General features: G+C 39.7%; 1 protein-coding gene and 1 pseudogene across 2 annotated transcripts in view; both read right to left on the bottom strand.

Moving 5' to 3' along the window:
• Positions 1 to 13072, bottom strand: part of KAT6A (lysine acetyltransferase 6A) — a 115602-nt gene extending 102530 nt beyond the window's left edge. For both annotated transcript variants that reach the window (XM_055335154.1, XM_055335153.1), the window contains exons 1-2: positions 12961 to 13072; positions 8921 to 9836 (exon numbers count right to left, since the gene is read on the bottom strand). In XM_055335154.1, the coding sequence (XP_055191129.1) occupies positions 8921 to 9520 (600 nt within the window). In that variant the 5' untranslated portion in view covers positions 9521 to 9836; positions 12961 to 13072. The remainder of the gene's footprint in view (positions 1 to 8920; positions 9837 to 12960) is intronic.
• A 7373-nt stretch (positions 13073 to 20445) lies between these two features.
• LOC129516131 (40S ribosomal protein S15a-like) lies at positions 20446 to 20860 on the bottom strand (annotated as a pseudogene).
• Between the last annotated feature and the right edge of the window lie 1654 nt (positions 20861 to 22514).

A 22514-nucleotide genomic window follows, 5' to 3' on the forward strand; every position in this document is an offset into this window, starting at 1 on the left:
AGATTAGGGCAGTGATGATCAGGAAGTAGGGTGAAACAAAATTTAGGTTTCTGTAAGTACACTGCCTGTGTTCAAAGTATATTCATGGGAGTGGATGTGAATGAAGTATGTTATTTCATGTGTTTGAACTGCAATGATCACATAAAAAAGTAGCTGCTTCTGTACCCTGACTCCCTGAGCCAGTTCTGTTAGAACAGTAGTTCTCAAGCCTGGCTATACATTAGATGCACATGGAGACTTCAAAACAAAACAAAAACTTAAAATCTGGGCCCCACTTCTAGAGTCTAATTTAGCTGGTTTGGAATTTACTTTTTGAGGCTCCTTGGGTTGTTCTAAAGTGGATATAGTGTCAAGAAACACTGCTTTAGAAAGAACAGGGCTTTAGATTTATGTTATGAATTTAAAGAAAAATTGACTGGCAAAAAAATGAAGTAACTAAAGCAGGAAAATGGTAAAAGAGGATCTAAATCCTAAATCAGATATTTTAAAATGTCTTCAATAGAAAAGTTGGAAAACCATCTTAAAGCACAGTATCACACTTGAACACACACTAAAAAATGTAATAATGTTTCTAAGAGTTCTGTTACAGGTTCCAGAAAACTCAGGAGTTAAATGCTTCACTGTAGCCAATGAAGAAAAAAGAAAAACCTGCACTCTACTAAGCAGAAAGAATTGAAAACCAACACTTAACGCAGCTCTCCAGGTCAACTACAGTTCACAATTCCCTGGAGGGATAAGCAGCCTATAATATAAGCATGATAACCCCTCTTCCCACCCCCACTCCCCCAACACACAAGGAATCTAACTCTTCTGCACAAAAGGTAAATGGCAAAGGAATCAGCTGTCTTCTTTCACACAAAGATTTTAAGTTTTTTGGCTGCCAGATTTTCTTTCTATACCGTCTACCAATAATCTTAAAACCACCGAATTATTTTATAAATAACTGTCCCCAACCTTAACCTTTATTTGCCATTATTCCATTAGAATGGAAATTATTTGGTACTAATGGTACCAAATACTAATGGTAGTATTTGCTAAATTCTACCGCAAAGAAAAAGTAATGCAGAGATGAACTGTCACAAGGGCCAAAAAAGACAAACATAATCTGTTGTCTGCTGCCTTCTCTTACTATCACAAATTACCCAGAACCTAACATATATATTATATCCTAATAATCTAATATCCTAATAACACCATACCTAATGCCTTTGATAAGAATTACTTAATTATTTAATAGAAAGGCTTGTACCTTTCTCAGTCCTAAATTTTTAAAGTTTTAACCAATTACCCAAGTCCCTCAGAAGTATATGTTATAGACTTAACAAAAATCAGACCTAACTATAAGCAGACCTTTTTTTTTTCCTTCAAAATTCAAGGAGTACTTTCTCTTCTAGCATTAAGGTAGCTCAAGATGTTCTTCTAATATTTAGCTTAAAAAATAAGACAACTTTCTAAGTCTTCTAATTTGGGCCATAAAAAAGCAGTCTTCCAAAAAATTAAAAAATGTTTCAACTTTCAAGAATGTATAGTTATCTTCAAACACTGAAACAAGCTTATTTACATATTTGTGGCTTACAAAAACCACCAAAATTCTCTAGACCAGGGTTTATTCTATGGTTTCCATTAAGCAATATATTGTTTTATATTCATTGCTCTCTAGTACTTTAAAGCAATACTCCAGCCTAATGAAAAAAAGCAAAATGCTGAGAAGGACCAGACCACTTTCTCCCAGATTAACTTGCTATGTGGCACTTGCGGAACAAGACACTTAAATCTCTTGGGTCCTCAATTTCAATTTCTCTATTTGTGAAATAAGATTAGAAACTTTGTTATCCAAGATTACTACTTGCTCAATATTCTGTGAAATGCAGAAGAGTCAATTCTTTTCTTCAAAGAATCTATCTGTACTTTGTAAGCATAATATATTCCAACTATAAAATATACCTTAACACCACAGCCAAACTTATTTTTCCTTAGGTCTTTTTTTGGGTTTTTTGTTTGTTTGTTTAATTGCTGGCAGTTAAAAACTCTCTTGACCCAGAACGGCATTCTGCAAATCTAAATGCTACACTACTATAATCCCCCATGCTTAATTTCAACCCTTAACCAAATAGTGCCCTACTACAACTGTTTCTTCACCTGTTCCCTAATGAAGTTGAAAGTAATTCTTTGGACTTGAATTTACAGTTATGTACAGTGCTGATGAAAGCCATCTGTTGCGAACTATGACTTTCTTGTCAAAGGAAAACACCAGAAGAAACAGCCTAGATTTTCCTGGGAACCAGCTGCAGCTGAATGAGTCCTAATCCTGCTCCAGCTGGGAAAAGCAGAAGGGTGAAGTCACTACAGGTCTAATTCATCTGCTGCAGATCCTTTGTGAGCGGACTCCACCCATGAGTAGCCAATTGGTAAACAACTTTACCAGAGGAGGCTCCTAATAATTCCTATATGTAACATTCATTTGTTTCTTTAAAAATGTTTAAATCAGAACATGTAAAGTATTCATTATTGTAATTTTAACACTTCCCAGTTCACGAAAAACAAAAAACTTAATTCTACTTTAACCAGTGAACCTGGCAACCAGATTCAGTCCTCTTATATAGCTAAGATCCAAATCAATATAGAAAGTATACTTTCTCCAATATTCTAAATAGAAGAAAAACTCCTAGTATCTGTTTTCATAGTATTAAAGGTTAAGTGTAATGTAAGAAAGTACTGGCCCATGACTCAGGATGGACTAAATAAAAAACAGGGAGCATGGATAAGAAGATAATGCATTTTGGGATCCCTGGGTGGCACAGCGGTTTGGCGCCTGCCTTTGGCCCAGGGTGCGATCCTGGAGACCCGGGATCGAATCCCACGTCGGGCTCCCGGTGCATGGAGCCTGCTTCTCCCTCTGCCTGTGTCTCTGCGCCTCTCTCTCTCTCTCTCTCTCTGTGTGACTATCATAAATAAATAAAAATTAAAAATTTCAAAAAAAAAAAGAAGATAATGCATTTTGCATACATTTTCTATTTGGTGTTTTATGAGAAGCCATAATGAAAACCTGTATTAAGTGTTATCAAATAGCTATTATATAAAAATACTACACCTATAAAATTTAACCATGTAAAATTCTCTAAGACTTCAGTAAGAAAACATGTTAAAGCACTCAGAACAGTACTTGACGCACTGTTAGCCCTCAACAAATGTTAGCTATTAATAGGTTTCTATAAGCAACTGCTTACATTCCCTTGGCCTACTGATACAAGGCAAAGAAAGGTCAAGATGGTGAGATCCTCTAGATCCCTATTCCCTAAGTAATTTATAGTATCTGACATCTTCATTAGTTTCTTCCTTTTATTCCATCAATTTATTAGAAATTGGTCCAAGGAAAAGTTAAATACAAGAAAAATGTCTAGGTGGTGTGCACTGCCTGGATATATAAGTTTGATTAGAAAAAAAAAAAAAGAAGAAGAAGAAGTTTGATTAGCAATGGTTGCTTTAGTAGCTCAAATTTTCTTTCAGGTTATGTCACAGGCTGAAAATTAACCAAAACACACACAGTTCATATGCTAACCAGAAGACCAAAAACTGCCTGTAGAGTTTATTGTGTTTAAATAAATAGTGCATTACAAATATATCTCTGCCTGACTTTTTTTTAAATTTCTGGGTTTTTTTAAATAAGAACAAGTCTGCTGAGACAAGTCAATTCCTAAACACATTTATATTTAATCTACCTCAATGACTTGTTAGTAACAAATTTTTATTTCTAGCCAGCTTCTCCTCCAGGTGCATAACATTTAGAATCACCAGAAAATGATGTAGCATCGATTTTACTATAAAGGTCATTTTCAAATAGCTTAATCAAAGCTTTATTATTCTTAACTCAGTAACTTGAAAACATGTTTCCATTCAAATTCACATCTCTAAAACAAAATCTAAGTTCCTATCACAGCCCCACTTATTCTGTGAATTTAAAATGTCAAATTCCAGTAACAAAGATAATTTGGATTCTATTAAGAGTTTACTGTATAGAGGTAGAACTTGTTTAGAAGGTTATAAATTTATCTCTTGATTTTTCTCCCCCAAGCTATCTAGATGGGTGATAACTTGAACAATTAGTTGACAGTACTTTCTCTTCCCTTTCCAGCTGTAATGCTTCAGCAAATTATAATTCTGTTCCACAATACTAGTCAACAGAATAAAACTTTAATGATGTGGCTGATTGTCACAAAAGAGTAGTTTTCTGGACTAGTAATATGGAACATAAGCTATATATTTTTTCAAGTACATTTTTCTGTGTTAAAAATGAACCCAGAAATTTGAAATCAAGGTGAAAATTATTCCTAGAAAGGTTCTTTCCAAGATTCAGTGTCGAAAGATAGAAACCATCACAATCTCAAATAATACAGCCTCACCCAAGAAACATTTATCAGGGATTCACAACCCTTAATTGTTATGAACTACAATGACTATAAAAAACGAAAAGTTCTATTTCATAAACTAAAAAAGAATTCCGAAAATATTTATTTCACATCTCTCTACCTTAATCCTCAACAAGATCTAAATCCTAAATTCATTGTTATGATAGGCATCTAAATGTTTGCTGAATATGAATAAATGAAGCAAATGAACAAATTATCTTACAAAATACAAAATCTGTATTTCAAAAGCAAAGGAATTTGCAAAGGGATAAGTTGTTATTTAAGCCAGTTTCACACTATCACCCTCCTCTATAAGCCATCATGCATGGGAAAGCAACATTCTGAATTCCCAAATGAAGGCACTCTATCAACAGCCAGGTAACAAGTCCCAGACTGCAAATCAGAAAACTTCAGTAAGATAAAATGAAAATTAATAAGCACAGAAATTATCAAGAAAAAAATATCATGCAAACAAAAAACTTTTTTTATGGACCTCAGGAATACAAAACTAGATTCTTCATAATCTCTGGTTTCTGATACATTCTTATCACTGGTTCAAAGCCAGTTTTAAAATCCAGTCTAATGATAGAGAAAAAAGGGGCTACAAAATGTGAAGGGGTGGAGGTAGGGGGAAATGTGTCCTTTCATAATTAGACAATGTACTATGAAGTTGACACCAAGAACATTAACAATTGCGTACTTGACTGCAGTGACATTTTATGTAACAACTCCCAAGAGGCAGTAGGTATAGCTGTTACAAAGACCAGAGCCAGAGTGCCCAAGTTCAAATCCTAGCTTTGCCACTAAATATCTCTGTGACTTGGAGAAATTACTAAATCTTTTATGCCTCAGTTTCTTCACCTATATGATAACAGTACCTACTTCACTGAGATGTATGAGAATTAAATAAATTAATATATGATTAGCTTTAAAGTAATGCCTGGCCCACAGTAAACACAAGTTAAACAAATTCACCATGAACTACCACAACCCTAAAGCTACTCAGAAATTTCCCTTACAACATGGATAAAACTTTTATTTTTTTTTAAGATTTTATTTATTCATGATAGACATAGAGAGTGAGAGAAAGAGAGGCAGAGACACAGGAAGAGGGAGAAGCAGGCTCCATGCCAGGAGCCCGACGCGGAACTCGATCTCGGGACTCCAGGACTGCGCCCCAGGCCAAAGGCAGGTGTCAAACCGCTGAACCACCAGGGATACCCCCTGGATAAAACTTTTAAATCATAGTATCCCATGGATTTTCCTCGCTATTTATCAATGTGAAAACACTTAAGTTCAAACATATTCACAAAAACTCTTAAAAATGCAGTATTTCTACGCAGCTGATCCCAACAAAAGTAGCAAAAACCATCCAGCATCATAAGATGCTGAAAATCTTAGTTCTACAGTTCCTTCCAAAGATTGCTATCCCAAAGAAATAAAAGCTAAAGTTGATCTAGAAAAAAATAAAGAGGAACTTGAAATAATGCCATTTCAGTTCCAAGCCATTTCAGTTCTAAGCAGAGTGCCTGGCCTACAGTAGATGCTCAATAACCATTTGCTGAATTAATCAAGGCGTAAAAGTGAAACTACTTCTGGCCTGCACTTTTCCTTTCTCCATCACTCTCAAATACATTCTAGATAATTTGAGAATATCTAGGTTCATTACAACAAACCAATTTTAAAAAAAGAGGAAAGAAAGATAAAATGCAATATAAAGAGCAAACATATAATCTGTTCAGAGAAGGAATAATTAATTTCTCACTGTATTATGATTTTGAGTGTGAGCTTTTCCTATCTTTGGGAGAAGTCACCCAGGAAATTCACTACTGAAAATAAGACTTTAAAAATATATAACAGATTTCATCAACTCTAATATCATAGATATCATAAAATTAGTTTTCAATTCAATTCAATTCAGACCAGTATATATACATACAAGTCTATTCAATGAAACTCAATTCTCCTAAATGTATACTCCAATATTTGTTACTTTGGTTAATAACACTATTTATTACAGTTATGTAACCAAAAAGATATTTCTAACCAAAGTAAACCAGCAAATGTCTACTGGATTAAGCTTTTTTTTTTAATGTCGAGGTCTCAGCTCAGCAGCAAAGTAAGAATTGTTAAATTAGATGGTTCTTAACATCCCTTTCAAAAGTAAAGTCCTAGGGAGATAGGACTCATATTTGTCCCATAGTGTACTTTCAGAAATATGCACAAATTCCACAATAGCCAAACTATGAAAAGAGCCCAAATATCCATCGACAGATGAATGGATAAAGATGTGGTATGTGTATATATACGTGTGTGTATATATATGTGTATATACTACTCACCCATCAAAAAATGAAATCTTGCCATTTGCAACGACATGGATGGAACTAGAGGATATTATGCTAAGTGAAATAAAGTAAGTCAATCAGAGAAAGACAATTATCATATGATCTCACTCATATGTGGAATTTAAGAAAATCACAGGGGAAGAGAGGAAAAAATAAAACAAGATGAAAATCAGAGAGGGAGATAAGAGACTCTTAATCATAGGAAATAAACTGAGGGTCGCTAGAGGGGACAGGAGAGGATGAGGTTAACTAGGTGATGGACATTAGGGAGGGCATGTGGTGTAATGAGCACTGGGTATTATACAACATGGATGGGGCAGCCCAGGTGGCTCAGCAATTTAGTGCCACCTTCAGCCCAGGGCCTGATCCTGAAGACCCGGGATCCTGGAGTCCCAACATCAGGCTCCCTCTGCATGGAGCCTGCTTCTCCCTCTGCCTGTGTCTCTGCCTCTCTTTCTCTCTGTGTGTCTCATGAAATAAATAAAATCTTAAAAAAAAAAAAAAAAAAGACGATGAATCACTGACCTCTACCTCTGAAATTGATATTATGTTAATCAACTGAATTTAGATAAAAATTTTAAAAAGGAAAAAATATGGACAATTGACATTTTATGTGTGGCTAATATTTTTAAAAATTGAAATATCTAATCCAAGCAAGGAAAACTATAATAAAAGCAAGCACTCTGGTTTTTTTGGTTTTTTTGTGTTTTTTTTTTTTTTGTACTCTGGTGTTCTAACAAGAATTTATAATACTCAATTCACAGAACACTGAATTCATTGTAAACTATAAATTATTTCCTGTTTCCATGTAGTTAACCTGTGGATCATTTTGTAACAATTTCAGGAATCAATCATTATACTTCTTTTAACTTCAGCCATATGGGATCAAGAAACAGTTATTACAGTAAGTTCTACAGCACTGAACTACAGTATAAAGCATTTTAGTTACTGGTCTACCTTGAATTTTTAATACCACACTTTTTAATAAATACTCAAATGATAATCATTCTATCAGAATCATTTCAAAGGTAGTAACAGTAAGATGATGTTTCTATTTCAAAGCTCACTGGGAAAACTGAACCCTAAAACAGATCTCTAAAAACCTCCTCAAAGAAAAATACTGTTAATTTTCAACTGCTCTTTAGACAAAAATCTATAGGTGGGTTATTAACTGCAATAAATTTAGACTTGACTCTCAAACATTTTTAAATACATTCAATATTAACTTTGCAATCTTCTCATCCTGGGAGTAGCTTCTACCTATATCTTAGGCAAAATAAAGATTGTTTTACTACTGTATACTGAAGTGTGCATCAGTACTACAACTCTCCCCAGAACTACAATTCAGAACACCCGAAATAATTTTACAGCTTAAGACAGGTCAATGTAAAAAACTACAAACAAAATTCTCCCCATCCTCCAATATCTAGTCAAGGGCCAAATTTAGCTGTTTCTTAGTGTATTTTCAACTGCACAAAATAATGGTATAAAACAGCACAGTAAGATACACCACTGTGTATCAAAACTCCAAACTGCACAGAACTTTAGGAATATAGGATACTTTATTCCTAAGTAGTTACACCTGTCATAAACAATAACACTTAGGACTTCATCCTATGCAAAGAACACATGACAAAAAGTTAGAATACAACAGAAATAAGTACTGATAAATTTGCTTAGCTACTACTATGAGTCAAGAGAACCAGTCTCACTCCTACCTAATGATGATGTGCAACAAAAGAAAAAGGGGTTTAAAAACAGAGGTTCTTAGAGTCACTTGCTAATTTCAGATCCAAGCTTCCAATTTTTAGCAGTGTTCATCAACTTCCAGCAGTAAAATATTATAAGAACTTACAACAGCCTTAAAGTAGAATGCTACTTTTAAATTCTGAATAGGTTCTTTTAGGTATATCAATACACTTTGAAACTCAGGCATAAAAAAAAAGAGAGAGAGAAAGAAACTCAGGCATCAAATATTCCAAAACATAAGGACAACTGGTAGCTACCGAATTCTAACAACTCAACAATAAAAAAACAGAGGTGATCATTCCAAAAGTCCCCAAACACAAAACCTGAATATAAGTTCTAAATAATCTCCTAGAAATGTGACTTTGAAGCATACTATATCATCAGCTCTATGAACACTGATGGGTATGTCACTCTTACCTTATCCTTTTCATGTGGAAGGAGTGACACTGGAGGTAAAGAGGAAAGAGACTCACAACTCTCTTTCCCATCCACACTGGTTGCTTTAGTGTTGAGCCGATAAAGAGGTCCATCTTTAAGGAGTCTGCCATGGCCAACGGCTCGTTTAATAGCCAATCGTAACTGCTGGTGAAAGCCAGAGGCAGCACTGCCTCCAAATAATGCAGACACATCCTTCTGACCTTTCAAAAAACGTTCAATGCTTTTCAAAGTTGAGCCACTGGACTCCGCCAAGCCCTCAACCGCCCGCTTGATCAGTTTATTCCAATCTACATTTTGTTTATTATCCAATTTTCCATGGTTTCGGGGTTTAGGAAGTGCTATTCGCCCAGGATTATCAGGATCTTTATAGGAATTGAGTCCTTTATTGGAGACTTTTAAAATTGTTCCGTCTTTAACACTCAACTCCAATTGTTCTAAAACAGTTTTACGATCCAAGCCATGGGATGAAGACACTGCATTGCATATCCTTTCTTCTGAAGGACGCTGTTTTTGCTTCTTCACTTTTTTGATGGCCTCCAAAATCCACTCAGTATATAGCGGGTTAGCGAGTTTTACCATGGTGAAGGATTCTGTATATCCATAGAGTCGTTATCCCTTATCCTGATGCTGAGTAAGTTTTACACCATGGAAAACAACATTCTCGGAGGCTGGGAACCAGTTAACCATAGCATACAAGTTTTCTGGCCTGAGTCTTTTCTCCTTCACAAAACAGAGTGCCTCCTCACTTTTACTTTAGAAACCAAAACAACCTGTTATTTGAAATGTCTTTGAACTTCCCAATAAACTTCTCAATAGCACCACACATGGGTCTCTTCATCTAGTTGTAAGAACTCACGAACATCTCATTCCCAGCAGGAAAACGTGCATCTTATGCCTGAAAAACAATTAAAACAAGGTCAATTTTCTATCAAATCCCACATCCTAGTCTTTAAAAGTAACCAAATCAAGTGTTACTGAGAACCTGTAGAGTTTTAACAAGTTTTTATCAATATTCCAAAAACAATTATGTATGTACACCATTGGGGCAAAAAAGAAAAAAAAATAATTAAGATACAAGATGAGATATACTATGAAGGACCTTATGCTACAACTACGCAGAGGGGTGCTGACTATTCTATACTCCACAATCTCTGCTCACCAGTCTATGAACTGAAAGTCTTCCTTGACATCGTTCCCCAAGAACCTATTCAGCACTTCAACAAGTATCTGGATTAGTAGAAAGAATCCTGCAATGAAAGTAAGAGTGAATCTTTCAAAATTGCAGACATTCGGACTGCATAAAAATAGTCAATAAGGCAAAAAAAAAAGGAGAAAATCTTAACTATTTCACATATTAAAAGAAACAAAAACACAATTTACACAGATGAAGTTCGTATTTTAAGTACATTACTGTACTCATTCTAAACGGAAACAAAAACAACACTGAAAATCATCAAGTGAGGGGATCCCTGGATGGCTCAGTGGTGTAGTGCCTGCCTTTGGCCCGCGGCATGATCCTGAAGACCCTGGATGGAGTCCCACATCAGGCTCCCTGCATGGAGCCTGCTTCTCCCTCTGCCTATGTCTCTGCCTCTCTCTCTGCCTCTCATGAATAAATAAGTAAAATCTTTTTTTTTAAATTTTTATTTATTTACGATAGTCACAGAGAGACAGAGAGAGAGAGCGGCAGAGACACAGGCAGAGGGAGAAGCAGGCTCCACGCACCGGGAGCCTGACGTGGGATTCGATCCCAGGTCTCCAGGATCGCGCCCTGGGCCAAAGGCAGGCGCCAAACCGCTGCGCCACCCAGGGATCCCCAAATAAATAAAATCTTTAAAAAAAATCATCAAGTGAGAAAAGTGCTTAAAGAATTTTAAAATTATCCAAATTCATTCAAATTTTAAGAATTACACGCTGATTGCTTCTCCTAAATGCTAACAACTAATACAAACTAAAATACTAATATTCAATAGACTGTAGGGAGTAACAACTGTCAAAATGTTGATAGCCAAGCTACAGTTAAAAAACTAGAAGTGAGGAAGGCCCAGAATCACAGGGTTCAAATGCATACACTATATATCAAATGTACGTTACTGCCTGCTGGCAAGTCCAGAAAGAAGATCTCATAGGTTCAAGATTGCTGACCTGAAATGAACACTAATGAGTAAAACACAGGCATATTACATTGCCTCTCCAGGATCAAAGTCAATATTCTTCTGTCAAACAAAAAAATCTGGCAGATACAGATCTTTTTGAAAGTCACCAGAATTAATTCTGAATCAAATTAACTCCTTTGCTTCCAAAAAAATGTAACTGGATTTTTAGAACTTCTGCTCTTATTCTCAGCACTTACAACATAAACAATGATAGAAAAATGGCTCCCGCAGCAAATATTCTTAAGATTGGGATCCCTGGGTGGCGCAGCGGTTTAGCGCCTGCCTTTGGCCCAGGGCGCGATCCTGGAGACCCGGGATCGAATCCCAGGTCGGGCTCCCGGTGCATGGAGCCTGCTTCTCCCTCTGCCTGTGTCTCTGCCTCTCTCTCTCTGTGACTATCATGAATAAATAAATAAAATCATTAAAAAAAAATATTCTTAAGATTGACACTAAAAGGAAAAGTAACAGATATTAGGAAAGCTACAGTCCTATCAACTTTAATAGGAAAGAAAAGACTGAAGTAAACACTCAAACCTGAGCCAAGATTCATTTTTAAATTAGCTGACTAAAAAGAAGCCCCCCTGAGAGAGCTATGCTTCATTTTGGTGAGAGCCTCGAGAGGACAGGAATCATAGGGTCATTACTCCAAGAACGTTCATTATACAGACATTAACGCTAAACTACAGAAGAGGCTACAATCTGAGTTTAAGAAGCTGGGCACGTCCTAATTGATTCGCTCGCAGGTAAAAGAATGGATGACAGCTCTTCATTGTCTCTCCGGCCAGGGTTTTCGCCGGTCTCCAAGTCTCTCGAAAGTAAAGCGCCTGCAGATCTGAACTTTAGCTCTCCGAGTGCACCAGCGGCTAGAGAGAAAGTACAACTCGCTTCCGACAGTCCTTCCCCGGTCTCCACTCCCCACCCCCAGACGCATCTTCGCGCTCTCTCTTTAAAGAGCGAGAAACTTTAAAAACTTGAAACTGCACAAGCCTGCAGCTTGCCAGTGGGTAGCTTCACTGCTCCCATCAGATGGAAGCCGAACCCCAGGACTAAGTTAACAATGAAATCACGTGAAAGAGTTAAGAGCAATACATCTCCCATCGCCGGCTCCTCCAAGATCCTCAGGTCCACAGAGGCCGGCCCAGAGGAGGAGCGCGCGGGGAGCCTGACAGGTCCGGCTGCCCGCGTCCACGCCGGCCGAGGCTGACAGGCAGCCCGCCGCCTCCCCTCCCGGCGCAGGGGCTGACAGCCCGACAGACACAACACCACACGTGCTGCCTCCTCCGCACCACAACACCTCCAGCCTGTCACCCCCGCTGGCCGCCTCAGCCCCGCTCGGATCTCCGCGCACCCGGCCGGCGCCAGAGAGCGAGCGCCCGGGAGCGCGGGCAGAAGGGGCCGCGCCCGGCCTGAGGCGGCGAGCCGCCAGGCGCAGGTGGGGCCGGGGCGGTGGGCGCGCCCCCGAGGGAGCCCGGGCTCGCCGGCACTGCCCAGCCCGAGGCTCCGCGGCCTGGGCCGCTCGCCGCCCGCCCACCGCCGGCTCCCTGGGGCTGGGCCAGCCGCGCGAGCGGCGGGCGGCGGGCGGCGGGCGGGCGGGCGAGCGGTGGGGGCGTTGGGCCCGAGAGCGCCGGGCCGGAGGGCGGCGCGCGGGCCCCGGGCGGGGGGAGCCGGGCGCCGGCCGGGCGCGAGGGGGCGGCCTCGGCGCCCCAGCCCGAGGCCTGGCGCAGAGCAGCGGGAGGCGGCGCAGGCCGCGGCGGGGCCTGCAGCGGCCCGCCGACCCCGCGAAGCGGCGGAGCGGGCCCCGGAGCGGCTCAGCCTCGGGCTCGACGGCCGGGGACGGCCGCCGGTGGGTCCTCGGCTACTTACCGGGGGGGAAGAGAGCCGGGATCCCTGGGCCCCGGGCCGGACCGCGGAGATGCCCCAAACTGACACGGCCGCCATCTTGGAGACAGTGAGCTCCGGCCGGGGGGAGGGGAGGCGAGGCGGCGGAACAGCCGCGGGGGGAGGGGAAGCGTCGCGAGGGAACGGCTGCCTGGGGGAGGGAGCGGGAACAGCCTGGGAGAGAGGCGAGGGGGAGGGCGACGGGCTGGCACGAAGGGGGGGCGGGCGAGGAGCGGGAAGAGCGGCGCCGAGAGCCGGGAAAGGCCGGAGGGCGGGGCGGGACAGGAGGGAAGAGCCGGCCGGGCGGGTCACGTGGGGCCGGTACAAAAGGCCAAAGCCAAAGTGGGAGGAGGACCTGGTGGGCCTGGAGGCCGGCAACTGGGGGTTTCTCCTCGCCTTTCTCACGCGGTTAGGTCAGGCGGATAGCGGGAAAAGGGGACGGCGTATCCCCATTACACAGCTGGGGAAACTGAGGGCAGGCGCCTGGGCGGGGTGGCGTCATTGTGGTACGGAAATCCGGCGGCCCGGCGAGCTGAGCTCCTGAGGGTGTTTACAGTTAGCAGGTCCTCCCTCCCCTCCCCGCGCCCTCTCCCCACTAACAGTGACTCCAGAACCCGATGCCGGGAGCTGGGGAGGGGGACGCCGGGGCGGGAGGCGCTCGCCTGCGGTCGTCGTCCCCTTCCTGCTCGCACTAGCCGCCCACCCACCTCACCCTACGGTAGGAAAGAGGAGGTGCGGTGAGGAGGGAAGGGGCGGAAACTTGGCCGCGGCGAGCGCTCCGCGGAGACTGCATCCTGCCCCCCCCGACGGCCGCTGAGAGCCACGGCACGGCCCGGGCCCCGTGACTCGCACAAGGTCACACCGCTCGGGTGGCGCCCGTCCCGAGTCTGCAGCCTTCGGCTCTCGTTCCACCGCCTGCCTTCTGCCCATGCCCTACGCAGAATGGCTTGTTCTCCGAATTGGTAGCCCAGCCGCGGAACTGGCAATCCTCATGGCTTGTCTTCCACTGGCGACTTGGTTCTTTGTCTCGTCTCTCATCTAGTTTAAACGCCTTGAGGCAGACGTTGAGTCATACTTTTCTTTTTTTCCCTGCAGTAAGTGACAAACGAAAAGACATTAAATACTAAATAATTTTTAGTGGAGATGTTTTTCTATTGCTGGACCTGTAACTCCTTAGTGCCCTTCCCCCAGGTAGACTGTCCTCCCCAGCGCCTCCTCAGTTTACGCCGGCTTTACCTTTTAAAGACCACCCCTTCACTCACTGCCTTAACTTTGTTAGGTATTTACTTTCTGAACTTGTGTAGTATTGACCATTTGCTCTATTCTTTTGGCACTTGGTATGTTGCTTTTGTATACGTTTTATGAATATATGCTGTTTGGGGATGCCTCTGCATCTCCAGTAGCATAGTCTTGTACAAGCAGTATAGACTCCAAAAAAAAAAAAAAAAAAAGTTCCTCAAGAATGAACACTTTCTCAGCCGCTAAGAAAAAGATAGGATTTTTACCCCCTACACTAGCCCCGCCTTGTTTATCTATAGCTCTTCTCCATTCTACTTTTTAGCCTGTCTACATCATTCAGTAATAAAATAAAAATTCATATCTTTAGATGATGGTCCAGCCTACTCTATATCCTAATACTGACACTGATAGCATAAATGTGCTGTGGTGAGATTTACTGAATCACCCTTCATCACTTCCAAACCACATCCTCAAATGTGAGAAATTTGGGGAAATAAAATAATCTGTTAGAAAGGATATTTTCCATCCTAGATGAATCGACAGTCGCATTCCTTGGTAAAATGGGAGCTATTTGTAATGGGAATACATGGGGCGGGGGCGGAATTCTCTTCGAAGAATAAAATAAGGTTTTTATTTCCCAAAGAGGACAGATGAAGCTGTATTAATAGAAAATGAATTCTTCATGTGTGACTAGTACGTGATCTTCAAAAGAAAAATAATACACAGATGAGTTGTGTTTGCTTTTTGAAAATTTGGAAGAAAACTAACCTTAGCCATTTCTGTGAAAAGAAGCTGGAGTTTAAGCACACAATAGAGAGAATTTAAAACAATTTGCAACAACAAAGCACAGTTTACCTTTTCAAATAACTTCCATGGAGAGTCTTTGCTTTATATTTGCATAATTTAATGGCACATTCAAGAGGTCTTCTCAAAATAAAAAGTTTGCAACAAAGATTAAAGCCCTTATCCTTTGCATGTTAAAAAAAAAAAAAAAAAAAAAACAATCCCTAGCACTGAAAAGGACAGCTTTTCTTTGTTCAGATTTTAGTCAGAATGCAGCCCTGGAGGGCTGGAAGCTGAAAGTTACTTATCCCTTCCACATTTTGGTTTAGAAAACCCTGCCTTTTCAGTTGTATCTGTTAATTACATTTTATGCAGAGTTCAGCTAAGCCTAACATAGTAAGGTTGTTGTATCCTTGTTTCAACAGGAAAAGTTTTAGTCCGTTTATATTTAATATAACTACTGCTATATTTGGATTTATATATGCCTTCTTATTATTTCTTTTTGCCCACTTATTCACATCCCTTATTCTGTTCTTTGATGCCTTCTTTTGAACTAAAATATTTTCATATGCCATTAACATCTTCTATTAGCTTATTAATTACACATTCTTTTAGAAGCCTTAAAAATTACAACATGACTCTTTGACTTTTTCACTCTAATATTAATGATTACTTTTACCACTTCACCAAGAGTGCCAAAACCTTAAAATACTTTGCTCCCACTTACCCTTTCCACTTTTATGTTTATTTTTGTCATAGGTTTGGATTATGCATATATTTTAAGCCATACAAGATTTTATAATCATTGTTCTGTACAGCCATTACTCATTATATTTACCCTTATGTTACACTTTGTTTCAATTGTGCAATTATGTGTTTCTAACTTGAATTTTGTCCTTCCATTTATATAGTTCCTCTGGTAAGAGGAGGTCTGCTGGTGACAAGTTCTCTCCATTTGTTTGCCTAAAAACTTCATTTTATCCTTAATATTTTTGCAAGGTATACGAATTCTAGTTTAGCATTCTAGTTTAGTAACTTATTCCCTCCAGCATTTTAAAGATATCTCCTAGTTTCCATCATTCCTTTGTCACCCTTGAAGAATCATGTATTTTTGCCCTAGCTCCTCTTAGTATCTTTTTCTTTAGTTTTCAACAGTTTCCCTGTGATGTGTCTAGCTATGCTTTTTCTTTGTACTGATCCCCCTTGGGTTCTTGAGTGGGATGAGTGCCTCTCATGGAGTTCCTTCAGCCTGGAGCATGGTATCTTTTATCTTTTAGAAAATCCTTGGTCACTATCTCTTCTTATCTCTCTTTTCCTTTGAGGACTTCAGTTATACATATGTCAGAATTTTTCACTCATTACCACCTCTATTTCCTGTCATCTTTTTTGCCTCTTTGTGCATGAGTCTATATATTTTGTACCTATCTATCTAAACTTTCTCTTCCATCTGTTTTTTGAGTTCTTAATTTTGGTCATTTATTTTTAAGTTCTAGAATTTTCATATCTTTTTAAATTTATTTTTATTTAATTCTTTTGTGGTAGGCAGCCAAGTTTATTAAGCAATAGTAAAGTGATAGCACAAAGCTCCCAAAGAGGGAGGGGATCCACAAGGATTGCCTCATGTGGTTTTTTTAAAAAATAAAATCCAGGGGATCCCTGGGTTGCTCAGAGGTTTAGCACCTGCCTTTAGCCCAGGGTGTGATCATGGAGTCCCAGGATCGAGTTCCGCGTTGGACTCCCTGCGTGGAGCCTGCTTCTCCCTCTGCCTGTGTCTCTGCCTCCCTCTCCCTCTCTCTGTGTATCTCATGAATAAATAAATAAATAATCTAAAAAAAATCCAATGCATTTGGAGAAATTCATTTTATTTATTTTCTTCACCTTTACCTATACTTTCCTGATATATCAATCCTAGCAATTTTAAATCTCTTTCTGATCATTATAATGGCTGGATGTTCTGTGGGTCTATTTCTATTGTATATTCTTTCCATTGTTTTTGGTCGTTTGGTTTTTACTGGCTCTTGGCCTGCCTCACAATTTCTAATAGAATGGCACACATTAAGTATGAAAAATTACAGAGGCTCTGGATAAAATTATCTTCATTTAACGAGGGTTCACTCTATCTTTTACAAAGTAGTTAGAATGAGAGCTGAACACCTTAATCAATCAGAAACTGAATTAACTTGGGAGTGGGTTTTGGCAAGGCTTAATCTACCCCTTTTTTTGCTGCTGTTCCTACAGCACAGCCCTCCAGGTGTTCCAACTAAGGATCTTGTGTGTTCCCTGGAGCCCTTGACTCCCATGGATACTGAAATCTAATCCTTGTTTCCTCAGAATTGTGAGACTGCAAAAAAACTCCCCTCCACTTTTCAGTTTTTTTGCCTGGTAGCTTACCCTTCTTTCCTATTCATCTTCAGAATTTGGCGAGTGACCTGTGGGAAACTAGCAAAGTATTGGGCTCATTCACCTCTCCCCGCTCACTGAGAATCTGGCCTCTCTGGTCTTTATGTTTTGTCTCTGCAGTCTTGGTTAACTGCCAAAATCCCTTCTGGTGTCTTTGCCTCTTAGGGCCACTTTTTTTTTGGCTCTGTTCCAAAACTCTGACTGGTCTTATGCCCAGAATTTTCCAAAGAGACAAAGGTGCTGGAGAATACCATGCCACATCCGGGTGTAGTTTCTCATTCTTTTTAATATTGTGCCCTCTTAAGTACTGGTTGCCTCAGTTGTTCACTGATCCTTCCAAATTAATGTTTTATGTTGTATCTGCTTACATAATTGTTTTAAATTGGATCATTGGTTGGCTGTAACTACCCCATCATACTCAGAACCAAGAAAAGTTTTAAAAATGAAAAGGTCTGGCCTTCCTTTCAGTTAGAAGAATTTCTGAACAAGCCTTTGCCTACCTATGAAAATATCAAGATAGTTTCCAACACTGTGTGAATATCAGAATCACTTGAGTACTTTTTAATAAGTAAAGATTCCAGGATTCCACACGAAACCTACTAAATCTGAGTTTCTGAGAGAGAAATGAATTTGGCCCTGTATTTTAAAAAACTCTCCAGGTAATATGTCGGTTCTAACTATGACTGAGTAATGGGGACTGGGTTTGTCTTCTCATAAACTAGAAAACCTGGCCAAAATGTATGAAACTATGGTTTACAGACATTGGACAATAGACAGTATAAAATAGTAATCACTGGAGTGCCTGGGTGGCTCAGTAAGTTAAGTATCTGACTTTGGCTCAGGTCATGATCTCAGGATCCTGGGATCAAACCCTGCTTTGGCTCTGCAGTCGGCAGGGAGTCTGTTTCTCCCTCTCCCTCTGCATCTCTCCCACTCCACTCATGCTCTCTCTCTCTTTCAAATAAATAAAATCTTTTTAAAAAAGTGATCACTGAAACAAGAGAATTGAACAAGTTGAACCATGTCATTGTTCCAGGCTACTTCTTTGAGAAGATTTCTAGGCCATAGGACAGAGAGTGGGGACCTCAGAGCTCAGCAATATTGCTGAGTTGAGGAGGCTGATATCAGAACTAAGGGAAATCAAAACAGCTAACATTTGCAAGAAGAGAACCAGAAAGGATGAAGATGCATTTGTACAAGGATTCAATATCTACAGAGGGGTCCTTTTGATTCTGTGAATGAATATTTTTTTAAAGATTTTATTTATTTGAGAAAGAGAGAGCATGAGCACAGGGAGGGGGAGGGGCAGAGGGAGAAGCAGACTCCCCACTGAGCAGGGAGCCCAACGTGAGACTGGATCATAGGACTCTGGGATCATGAACTGAGCCAAAGGCAGATGCTTGACCAACTGAGCCACCCATGCCCCTCTGTGAATGAATATTGATTTGTATATTTTTGAGAAGAAACAGAAAAGAATCATCCAAAAAGGGTAGGTAAAACAATTCCCAGGGTAATCCTATGGATGGAAATAGTGCCTGTTTCCAAAAGCCAAGTTAGAAGAACATTTATTTTTTTTAAAGATTTTACTTACTTTACTCGAGAGAGAGAGTACTTGGGAGAGGGGCAGAGGGAGAAGGAAAGAATCCTAAGCAGATCTCAATGCTGTGGTGGATTTCATGACTCTAAAACCACGACCCCAGACAAAACCAAGAGTCAGATAGATGTTCAACTGACTGAGCCACCTCGGCACCCCTAGAAAAAGTTTTAAACACTTAAGGCCTTAGATAGAGTCCTCAGGAGGAATTAATATTATTCTTCAGAATGAATTTTTTTTATATTAGGGACTAGGGGAGAGATTTGAAGAAATAATGGCTGCAATATTTCCAAGTGGAATAAAAGCTATAAACCCACAAGTTCAAGGAGTTCAATGACCACCAAGCAGAATAAACAAAATCATAGCCACACCAACGCATATTTTAGTAAAATTGCTGAAAACCAACGATAAAGAGAAAAATCAACAGTTGCCAAGAAAAAAAAAGACACATGACATACAAAGCAACAAAGAATTATACCAGATTTCTCATCAGAAACTATACAACTTGGGCAGCCCAGGTGGCTCAGTGGTGTAGCACTGCCTTCAGCCCAGGGTGTGATCCTGGAGACCCAGGATGGAGTCTCCCTGCAAGGAGTCTGCTTCTCCCTCTTCATGTGTCTCTGCTCTCTCTCTCCCTGTGTCTCTCATGAATAAATAAATTAAATCTTAAAAAAAAAAACTATACAACCAAAAAGAAAATGAAAAAAAACCTTCAGATCTCTGAAAGATAAAAAGATCAACCTATAATTCTTTATTCAGCAAAAATATCTTTCAGAAATGGAGGAAAAGGGCAGCCCCGGTGGTGCAGCGGTTTAGCGCTGCCTGCAGCCCGGGGTGTGATCCTGGAGACCCAGGATCGAGTCCCACATCGGGCTTCCTACATGGAGCCTGCTTCTCCCACTGCCTGTGTCTCTGCCTCTCTCTTCACTCTCTCTGAATGAATAAATAAATAAATCTTAAAAAAAAAGAAATGGAGGAAAAATAGAGACCTTTTTCATACCTCCCCCCCAAAAAAAGCTAAGACTAATTTATCACTAGCTGACCTAAACTGTCAGAAATGTTGAAATTTTCTTCAGAGAGAAGAAGAAAAGATATATCCTTTATTAGATGGAAATTTGGATTTATGGAAAAGTTTAAGTGTACTGGCAATGAGAAATGTGTGGATAGCTATGTATATTAATTTAAATCTCTTTATGTGCTTGATTTTTTTATTTTTTTTATTTTTTTTAAGATTTCATTTATTTATTCATGAGAGACACAGAGACAGAGAGAGGCAGAACACAGGCAGAGGGAGAAGCAGGCTCCACACAGGAAGCCTGACATGGGACTCGATCCTGGGTCTCCAGGATCATGCCCTGGGCTGAAGGCGGCACTAAACTGCTGAGCCACCCGGGCTGCCTTGATTGATTTTTTTTTCCATTGAGGCATTTTATTTGCACGTATGAATTACATCCCTAGAAAAAGAATCCCAGGATTTTCCCTCCTGTGTGTTTTCATCTTGCTTCTTCATGGTCCATGATGCTAGCTGAGGTTGTCAGTACAATGAAACCAAACTGGCAGGATGGGAGCAGGTTATTCTGCCATTTTTCTAGATCTTTCAGTTGTACCTCAAATCTGGGGCTGATCACTCCACACCTGTTTAACCTGCCTGTGAGGTTCACAACAATTTTCCCAGCTCTGTGATCATCAATGATTTCAAATTCACCAATGTAACCATGCTTCATCATCACAGTGAGAAATCGGATGATGACTTTGGAGCATGGATAGCCTGATAAGAACCTGGCACTTGCCTCTCTTTTCAGCGTTGTTGATGCTCTTGAGAACATCTGCCAGGACTTCATGCACACCATTGTGGCAGCTCAGAGACATGGAGGAAAGAGGATTGATTTTTTTTTTTTAAGATTTATTTATTTGACAGGACAAGCAGGGGGAGCAGGAGAGGGAGAAGCAGGCTCCTCGCTGAGCAGGGAGTCTGATTGCAAGGCTCAATCCCAGTATGCTGGGATCAGGACCTGAGCCAAAGGCAGATACTTAACTGACTGAGCCACCTGATTTTCAAGGCAAATTAATAACAATGTATGTAGAGTTTAAAACTTATGTAGAAGTAAAATGGATGATACAGTTGTCTGGGGAAATAGGAGGAACTGTTGTAAGGTTTTACAATGTACATGCAGTGGCATACTATTTGAAGGTAGACTGAGGTAAGCTAAAGATGCATATTGCAAACTGTAGAGCAACCTCTAAAAGTAATAATAAGAATAATAAAACTAAGACATACCTACTAGGCCAATACTGGAAATAAAGTCATAACATTATGCAATCTAGAAGATAGAAAAATAAGAAAAAAGGAGGAAAGAACAGATGAGACAAATAGAACGGTATATAAATGATAGGTGTTAAGTTCAACCACATTAGTTATATTAGATATAAATGGTATAAATATCCAATTAAAAGATATAGATTATTGGGGCCTGGATGTCTCAGTCAGTAAAGTAGCCAACTCTTGATCTCACAGTCACAAGTTTGAGCCCCATGTTGGGTACAGAGATTACTTTAAAAAAATTTTTTTTAAATACAGATTATTAGATTGGATAAAAGCATGAACCAAATATATGTCTAGGGATGCCTGGTGGCTCAGCGGTTAAGTGTCTGCCTTGGGCTCAGGGTGTGATCCTGGAGTCCTGGGATCAAGTCCGACATTTGGCTCCTCATGGAAAGCCTGCTTCTCCCTCTGCCTATGTCTCTCTGCCTCTCTCTGTGTTTCTCATGAATGAATAAATAAAACCTTTTTAAAAAAAACACAAATATATAATATCTATAAGAAATAAATTTTAAAAAATTAAAAAATAATAAAATTTAAATAAAAAGACACAAGTAGGTTAGAATTAAAACAATGCAAACACTAATGGAAAGAATGCTGGAATTGCTATATTAATATTTAAAAAGGTATATTTTAGAACAGAGAATATTATTAGGAATAAAAAAGGATATTTTAGAATGATAAGAGTTGGTTCATCAAGAGGATATAACAATCATAAATGTACAGTTGACTCCTGAGTAAACTAGGGCTAGGTGTGCCAACGCCTACACAGTCAAAAATCCATGTATAACTTTTGACTCTCCAGATACTTAACTATACATATTTTGTATGTTATATGTGTCTTATACTGCATTCTTACAATAAAGAAAACTAGAAATTCACAAAGATAAAATACATTTACAATACTGTACTATATTTATCGGAGTGATAATTTTACATCATCTGATTATATCTATCAGTACCTACATCAATACTGTCTTATACAAAACACTGTAGATGTTATAAATATTACTAACACTAGACATCAATAATAAAAAGATAATGTAAAAACAAATTCATATTTATTTACAAGGGGTAATGATTCATGCATTGATAATAAAGAAGCAACAATATGATTGCTTTATGGTAGCCTACTGTAATCAATACAATTGGTTTACAGTACCCTAGACTATACATTAATGAATGAATTATACAATTTTTATG

The sequence above is a fragment of the Nyctereutes procyonoides genome, unplaced genomic scaffold, assembly GCF_905146905.1.
Source record: "Nyctereutes procyonoides isolate TBG_1078 unplaced genomic scaffold, NYPRO_anot_genome, whole genome shotgun sequence".
NCBI classification, from domain to species: domain Eukaryota; kingdom Metazoa; phylum Chordata; class Mammalia; order Carnivora; family Canidae; genus Nyctereutes; species Nyctereutes procyonoides.